General features: G+C 47.4%; 1 protein-coding gene across 1 annotated transcript; it reads left to right on the top strand.

The window, feature by feature from the left end:
• SLC66A3 (solute carrier family 66 member 3) lies at positions 1-8797 on the top strand. The gene is made up of 7 exons (XM_061549371.1): positions 1-403; positions 1522-1604; positions 2496-2568; positions 4418-4475; positions 5758-5878; positions 6876-6917; positions 7662-8797. Exons 1-7 carry the CDS (start codon positions 264-266, stop codon positions 7748-7750), a joined length of 606 nt encoding a protein of 201 aa, XP_061405355.1. The 5' UTR covers positions 1-263; the 3' UTR covers positions 7751-8797.

Here is an 8797-nt window from a genome sequence, read left to right as displayed (position 1 = left end):
ACGGCGCTGCTTGGTCACGTCCATTGCGAGGGGGGCCCTTTAAACGTCGTGTTTTGTGTCGCGGTGATTGTCGTTGTTGTCATTGTCGTTATCGTATCTCGATTTGAAGCTTTCGTGACTGCAGGGATTCATCTTCTTGGTTTTTTCGGTAAAGTCACGTAGAAGGGAAGTAATAAAATAATAAAATAAAACATAATAAAATAAAATAATTCTCACGACGTTTCGGCCACAACGCAAGCGGCCGTCTCGTTTTCATTGGGAGCATGGATTTGTTGCTGGACGCCGCGAACTTCAGCACGCTGCTGGTCAGCATGGTGCTCAAGCTGCCGCAGATGGTGGTGCTCGTCAATAGCAGAAGCTCACGAGGGCTCAGTCTGCCCAGCCTGCTGCTGGAACTCGGCGGGTAGCGAGACACGCGTGACCCCCTCCCCACCACCACCACCACCCCCTCCTGAGCCTCTAAAGTCCCAGGGGTAGGGAACCTTTTTTCTGCCAAGGGCCATTTGGATATGTATAACATCATTCGCGGGCCATGCAAAATTATCAACTTAAAAATTTGCCTGTGATATTTGCTCAAATGTTTAATTAACTCGCCCCTAATGTGATGGGGCTGGAACTGCTTCTCTTTGGTGAGGCGTGTGATGATGTTAGCTGGTGTTGATGATGCTGCTGCTACTCGCAACTGCTTTTCCAGGTTTGCTCCTAGATTTAGTGAATTTCGAGTCCCGCCTGCGGTTTCCTTGGCAGGGCCACCACCAAATGATTTCGTGGGCCTCATACGGCCCGCGGGCCGGACGTTCCCCACCCCTGAGGCTCTAAACCTATCCCAGATCTCACAACCTCATCCCTATCCCTTGGTGCTAACACTGAGCCCTCACCCCCCCCCCCCCCCCCCCCAAAAAAAAAACCTTAACCCCCTCCACCGTGCCCTCAGAGCTGTCTCGAGGGTACGGCGAATCGGGGCGTTAGCCCCGGGCCCCGCGCATTGGGGATGGGGGGGGATGGGGGGGGCTGGGCGCTTCGAAGTTACGCTGTCATCCCCCCCCCTCCCCCCGCTATGGACGGCCCTGACTACCCTAACGCTAACCCGTGGATCGACCGTATCCCCGTTGATAACGTTAACATAGAATCAATATAACTTTCTAAACTCAAACCTTGACCCTAGTTGTTGCTACTAACCCTAATCTAGGATTTCGAATATACTCATTACCGTAACCTTGCCTCTACCTACCCCTGGTATCACCCTGACCAGAACGCATAACATAGACACGAACCCTTTACCTTGTTAAAGTTACTGACCCTAACACTGAACCTAAACGTTATCCTAACCCTGGACCCAACAGTGCTAACCCAAAACCTAATCCAAACTCCAATCCAACGCAGGTTGGCTGAGTTTTTATGCTCGGTGTGCCAACCGCTGCACCACCGCTCTCCAATAAAAAAAACACACGAGCCAAGATGAACGCACGTTGATTTTAAAATGTACTTCACTTACGATTGAATGGTGGTTATCTTGCACAGGTTCGTGATATTCCTCGCGTACCAGATGTACTACGGCTACCCGGTGCCCACCTACTTCGAGTACCCGATCCTTGTGGTCCAAGGTGGGCGATGGGGGAAGTTGCTTCGGTCCCGACAACCATTAAACAGAACTCACTCTGCAGTACAGAACTCAAGTCCTCATCACAATATCACACTTCACTGCAGCACGGAAGTCAGGTCCTTATTCCATTACACTTCACTCTGCAGTACAAAACTCAAATCCTCGTGACAATACACTTCACTGCAGTATTAAAATCACGTCCTTATTACATTACATTTCACTCTGCAGTATGAAAGTCAGGTCCTTAATCCATCACACTTCACTCTGCAACACGGAACTCAAGTCCTCATGACATCACATTTCACTCTGCTATATGAAAGTCAGGACCTTATTCATCACACTTCACTCTGCAACACAGAACTGAAGTCCTCGGTACACAACACTTCACTCTGCAGTGTGGAACTGAAGTCCTCGTTAGATCACGCTCTTGCACTACCGTGGCGGCACGAGCTGCGATCCAGCACTTTGAAGGCAGGGATTGGTGGATCGCGTAGATATTTGGGCTGCGAGGTGGCCAGAATATGCAAGTACAGCAAGTGGGTTTGTGAACATATCTGTTTCAGACCTCGTATGCTTGGTGGATTTTCTCTGGATACTGGGTTCGTCCCACACGTAATTATCCTAACACCCCAATGCTGGCCATTCATGGAAGAGCAACATCCATTGAACTGTATATGCATCCATGTCTAGGCCCTCTGGCCTTCAACAGCCTGCACTGGCCAGCGTGAAGTACGGTCAAATAACCCCCATGACCTGAATGTGGAGTAGGGAGGCCTTTGCCCATTCGTGGAATGACAAAGAGCTGTATATAGGTACATCTCAAGAGTAATTTCCGCACTCTGTAGCGCATTCTGTGAGTTGTCAAATGACTTCTGAAATCTTCTCCCCACAGATTTGCTGTTGCTGCTGCTCATACTGTATTACAATGGAAACCTGGGACTCAGCATCATTTTCTACGCCACCTTGTATCCTCATGCACAGCCCTTTTGCCAGTCCACTGCCGGATGATAGCCTCTCCGTGCCACGCGTGTTACGGAGGTTATTTGACTGTCCTTCACCATGCCGGTCAGTGTACATTGGTGAAGGTGGGTGGGGAGCATGAACATGGGAGTCAGAGTAGTACAGTACAACGATCGATGTTGCAGCAGTTGCCCTCTGATGCCCACAAAGTTGCCCCCACATTCTATATCAACCTGCTTTATGCGTCGTGGTAGCCCATCCAAGCATTATCCAGGCTCGTATCCAACTAATCTTCTGAAATATTTTGAGATCAGATGCATTGTGGGTGATTTGGTCATAGGTTTAATCCAGCTCAGAAGGCTGCACAACATTGCTACGCACTACTACTGCTCAACAGATGCCCACTTGGGAAAATAAATATAGACATTCATCATAACACACTGTCCAGCAGGTATGACAAAACAAAACTCAACATATTCGTTGATGATAATGAAGCAATTTCTAACTTGCACATATTTTGCAAATCGGATACATTGTTCGATCGACAACAATGTGTCCGATAACCCTGTGGCCTTTAAAGGTCAAGTATAGAATAGGTGATGTTTCTGGCAGTAGCCCTTCTACACAACAAATAGGCTATAGAGGTTGATTTGATTTGGAGACTGCACTTTACACCATAGGGCCTTCAAAGCAACATCTATTACAGCACTGGGAGCTGTGTAGGCTACAATAAGTGAATAACGCAAAGTGTAATTTTTATTATTTTGTTAATGACGAATGTGTTGATTTTTTTGCGATTCTTGCTTATCCACCCATACCAATGCAGTGTTGCCAAATGTTTCGTGTTTTTGTTGTGCAGCCACGAACAGCTGGGTTGAGACAATTCATTTGCTATCCTTGAAGTCATAGTTGAATCACGGGTGCCAACCGAGGGATTCTCACCCAGGGCAATGATAATACATTTCAGATTTGCTTGTCAGATGCCATCGTTGAGAGCAGCAACGTAAACCGGAGCGGACGTCGCCCGAGCGTGGAGGCCTCCGTCTCCGCTGCTCGGCTACGTGATGAAGGAGACGGCCTCGGAAGAGTTTTCGTTTTTAGGCGATGCTTGAATACGGGGGGTCGCGACAAGCCGAGCGCCAAACGCCTCGAGTCATTCGATGACGAGTTCCAGACTGTGGAAGCCGACGCACGAAAAGCTCGGGTCGGCGACCTTGTCGCTTGGGATCACACCACGTGGCAGGAAGAGGAACACGTGTGGATTAGACAGTAGCGCCAGTTATAGGTATCGTATTGACCGTGTAGAAATGTACGTGGCCTCTGACAGAACACCTTGCAACAAAGGGCACCACGGTGACAAGTTGTTAACTACCTTGCCTGGTATACAGCAGACTGTGGGTTCGATCCTGACCCTGAGATGCCTGTATATTTGGAGTTTGCGTGTTCTCCCTGTGGTCGTGTGGATTTTTCTCCGGGTCCTCTGGTTTTTCCTTCCACATTTAGAAACATGCGGTTAGAGTATTTGGCTGCGATACATTTCCACATAAGCCACTTCGTTGAGCTGTCATTTGTGGCGTAGGTCTGAAAAAAATATATATAGCTCAGTGGGCCTTAACTGGTAAAATAAAACGTTTAGTTTAGTTTTAAAGGATGATGGCCAATGTTCGAGTTGATGATAGGTTTGCAGCCAAAGGAGGGAACATGCTTGGGAGGATGTCCTCCACAGACATGGAGCAAAGAAATCTGTACGAGCTGGACTAATTGTTATTGTCGCAGGACCGTGAGAGAAGTTGATGGTCATGACTTATGATATGATAGTGCGTCTTTATCCAGAGCTCTTTAACCACATGTCAGATGTCTGGTCGCTATCAAGGTCATAACGCTAAAGGACTGGATCATAGATATCTGCATGGTGAGTTAAGATAGTATTTGCATTCCTGTGAATTAAATGTTTGGACATGGATATTTATGCATGTGCATATGTATGCTCGTGTAGATGTATGTACTACAGAGGTGGCAAACGGGTTTTGATTCCTTACCCGTACCCGGCCGCACCAGGGTTGCAAACGGGTACCTGATTGCGACCTCTGGGATGAAGCCATGTTGCAGGCGTGGGTAGGTTGATTCTAGGAACCTGAATTGTGAGAAGAGACAAGACGTTGGGAAATGAGTGACAAACGGTGACTCACCAGTGACTCACGGCCTACCCGTACCCGGCCGCACCAGGGTCGCAAACGGGTACCCGTACCCGGCCGTGTACGGGTAGCCGGGTATCGGGTAGGGTATCAGGTACCCGGTTGCGACCTCTGATGTACTAGTGTATGTGGAGTGTCATTGATGTGGGGACCGTTGTGTAGAGAAAGTACCATGTGAGTGATACTGTAGGGGCGGAGCCTCTACCTGGCACTGTATGGCCATACCTGGGGAGAGGTTGGGTAAACAGGAAGGGGCACGTGACCGGATTTGCGAAAAGGTGGGGGGGGGGGGGACCAGGGTTGAGGAACACTGTGAGGTGGGTCCTGGACCCTCCCGAAGGATCGGGAAAAGAGGCGTGGCCAAGGGCGGGCTGGCCTTCATAGCTGCTCACGATCAGCAGTTGCCCCAACAGTCTGTTACTGCTATGGGGAGGGAGCTTTGTCTTGTAATGTATCCTTTCATATAGATTAGCACGTACGTGTATGTATATAAAGGCCGTAATTATAATATATTGGGGGGGGACCTCACCCCCCCCCCCGATATATTACTATGAGATAGATTTCTGTTTATATGATTGTGGTTATGGTTGTACTTTATTAATCCCTAATCTCTGCCCTTACATACAATGAAACAAGAAAAGGTAAAAAAAGAAAAAACAGAGCAATGTAATACAATACACTATTAGACATTATTGTAAATAATAGATAAAAAGTCCATCCTATGTGTTAGTGCATTTTTTTATATTTTAGGCAGGAAATTCGTTTACAAATTTAGATTTTTTTTTCTGGGGGGTGACCCCCAGACCCCGTGGAAGATTTGGTCCACCCCCAATGTTGACTCCATGGCTACGGCCTTGATGTACGGTATGTTGAATTTCTTTCGCACCGTATGTAGCCGACCGTGTTAATTTGCGGGGAAAGCACAAAACAACACAAAAAACATTTCTAATGAAATTAGTTTTTAATCTAAAACAATGGTGTGTGTGTGTGTGTGCGCAGGCTTGCTGCACCATGATAGGTGTCAGCAGTAAACTGGCTCAGCTCGGAAGCCTCTGGAAGAGCCAAGACTCGGGGCAGCTCAGCGCCGCTACCTGGGCAATGGCCGTGTACACAAGTGCAGGTGTGCACAGCCCTCTGACACATGCGACCTTTATTCTACATTTTAAAATGCTTTTTTCTCCCAATTTTATCCGAATTTTATCCGAATTTCGCCATCAGTGTCGCGTCACGTGACGAAGTATCCATTCGGAACTTTCGCAAAGCAGTGAGGCCCTTTGTTTTTGGAGAACGGCCCACGGGAGCGGATACCAGAGTTCCTTCCATTGTGCCTCTGGGATGCACTTTATAGGACAGCACTTTTCCACACCGCTCTGTCATCTCGTGACAGACGGACAGCACATTTTTTTTATTCTCGCGGCTGGGTTTAGGAAAATTAAGAGCAGAACGAAATTTTACGTGAGAATGGAGAATTACAAAAATGCACATTTAATGCAAATTATATTCAGTAATGTTGCGTTTCAGCCGACGTTGACACAATTGTACAAACGACATGGAACAAACAAGAAGCGATATATCCAAACGAGTTTGCAAAATCAAGACAAACTGATTATCGAATCTCATGATTACTGAATCATAAAAATTTATCAAATTTCTAAGGTGGGGGGGGGGACTGAATTGCAACATTCGATAAGTTATTCCTCGTTTTCAATGAAGCCCTCTGTATGTGACTGTATGCCTATGTGTGTGTGGCTGTGTGTGTGTGTGAATTTGAGGGGAGGGGTAGTGGAGTGGTTAGTGTGCTTAGCTACGAACCTGGCGACCCGAATTGGATTCCCGCTTACGGTCGACGTCAGTGACGATTATCTGAAGCGGTCCTGGGCCTCCCATAGGTTGACTCGGCTTCAAATGGGTACCTGGTGCGGTGTGTAAACATCGCCACTGGGGTGATAAAGGCAGCCGGGCATGGTGTTGGCTACCCACGCCCTCGTGTGCCGTTCCGGCCTTCATATGTGCTCGCTAATAGCACTTGCCTTAAGTCAGCTAAAGGCTATATGGGGAGTCTTTGTACCTTTTGTGCATTTTTTCATGTGGGTGCCTGCCTGTGCTTGACTTCACAGCCAGAATTTTCACAACATTCATGACGACTCAAGATTTTGCTGGTAAGTGTTTGATGCTTTTTTTTCTTCTTCTAAATTTAAGCAGCTCCACTGGTTTTACAGCAGCAAAAGAAAGTATATTTGAACAAATATAAACATTCACCACTGCGCCACCCTACACTCTGAACCTGTCCAGCTGCGTTCATTTTCAATTACAGCCACCGCTAACATGAGTGGCGAGCAAAATCTGAACAGGGCCTTGGGCCCCTCCACCAAACTGCAATGACGAGCTGGTGTAGTATGGTCAACCAACCCCATGATTGGCATGGCATAGGAAGGCTTTAATCCAAAAATGATTTGACAAAGTGACGTATATCACTTATTACTTACAATCATTAAATATTTCTTGGTTCTTTCGGTAAAGTCACGTAGAAGGGAAATAATAAAAGAATAAAAATAAAACAATAAAATTCTCACGACGTTTTAGTATATTATGTTTTATTATTATTTTATTATTTCCCTTCTACGTGACTTTACTTAAAGAACCAATAATATGAATCCCTGCAGTCACGAAAGCTTTAAATCGAAATTAAATATTTCGTGAAAAAAAAGCTATAAAAATTTGACTACTTTAAGCTTAAAACTAGCAAAGTTAGAATAAGCAAATCAACCATCACGAAATATACTATCGCTCCTCAAAATGCACCTGTTTTCATGTTCATATATATTTTTTACGTGATATAACTTTTAAAAATAATAGCTGGCCCTGTTGCAATGTTGTTTCTTTTTGGCTGCCGCTTGACGCAGTGCTGCTGAGATTCACGCTCATGCTGCTGCTCAACTTCTGGGTTCTGTGCACCATCATTCGCCTCCACAACAAGCGCAAGCTCGAGTAGACAACCCTCGGGAGCACAGCATCTCACGCTCCGCCGCCTCTCACACTCGCACCACCTCTCACACTCCACCGCCTCTCACACTCCACCGCCTCTCACACTCGCACCACCGCCTCTCACACTCCACCGCCTCACACTCCACCGCCTCTCACTCGCACCGCCTCTCACACTCGCACCACCGCCTCTCACGCTCCACCGCCTCTCACACTCCCAAAAACCGCCAACCAAATCTGAAAGTGGCGTATACTGTGGAGGATGATCCACTCGTCCGTACCCCACTGATTTACATTGACAGCCTTGCTGTCTTGTCAACAGGTGATTGAATATATTGTATTGTGAAAGCGATCGCTTTTTATATTAGAGGGGAGGGTTGAAAGGTTTTATAAGTGTATTAGTGGGGTATCTATATTAGTGGGGTATCTATAAACGGATCACCCTGTGCTCACCTCTGACCAAATCGCCCAGGAATGCGCCCAAATTAATCGGATCTCACGAGCTTTGCAGAGTTGAGCCTGTGTGGCGCGCGGAAGGATCATCGTGCGCGGCAGCGTGTTGTGTAGGCTGTGGGCCGACGTGTTGGGCAGCAGAGGCCAGTGCAGGAAATCCCATTGTTGTACTGTACTTATTTTCTCCCACGTCCATGCCTTCCCTCTGTTCACCAATCTGCACTGACCATTCTTGTTGAGGTATGACCAAATAACCCTCATTTACCCATTGCTGGGGAGACCCTTACCCAGCAGTGGATTGACGAAAAGGACTGCAAATGTCTACATGTATAACTGAGCAATAGCCCACTGAGGTTAGATCGAAGCATAAATAATACATTCCTGCGGAGGGAGCTCGTAGGAACGTTGGGTTGCTCGGTCAATGACCAGGATCAACGGCGGCGTGGTGTATTCCGCAAATATGCCCGACTGTGAGGACGGGCACAAGCCAGCGTGAGTAGGTTAAACGTTGAGTTTTATAAGGGCACCACGGGGTGACCAGCCCCTCCCCACCCCTCCCACCCAGCCCCACCCTCCCCACCCAGCACCTCCCCACCCAGCCCCT

The sequence above is a fragment of the Lethenteron reissneri genome, chromosome 10 (genome assembly GCF_015708825.2).
Source record: "Lethenteron reissneri isolate LAM-NWPU_2019-01 chromosome 10, ASM1570882v1, whole genome shotgun sequence".
Taxonomy (NCBI): Eukaryota; Metazoa; Chordata; class Hyperoartia; order Petromyzontiformes; family Petromyzontidae; genus Lethenteron; species Lethenteron reissneri.
Note: the sequence above shows the minus strand (reverse complement) of the source record. Positions and strands in the feature narration are given on the sequence as shown.

What these genes read in the sequence shown, in the direction of transcription:
- SLC66A3 (XM_061549371.1), top strand. Translation starts at nt 264, where the DNA reads ATGGATTTGTTGCTGGACGCCGCGAACTTCAGCACGCTGCTGGTCAGC. An exon ending in CCCGATCCTTGTGGTCCAAG is followed by an intron (nt 1,605 to 2,495) that starts GTGGGCGATGGG and finishes TTCTCCCCACAG; the next exon opens with ATTTGCTGTTGCTGCTGCTC. An exon ending in ATCATTTTCTACGCCACCTT is followed by an intron (nt 2,569 to 4,417) that starts GTATCCTCATGC and finishes ACCACATGTCAG; the next exon opens with ATGTCTGGTCGCTATCAAGG.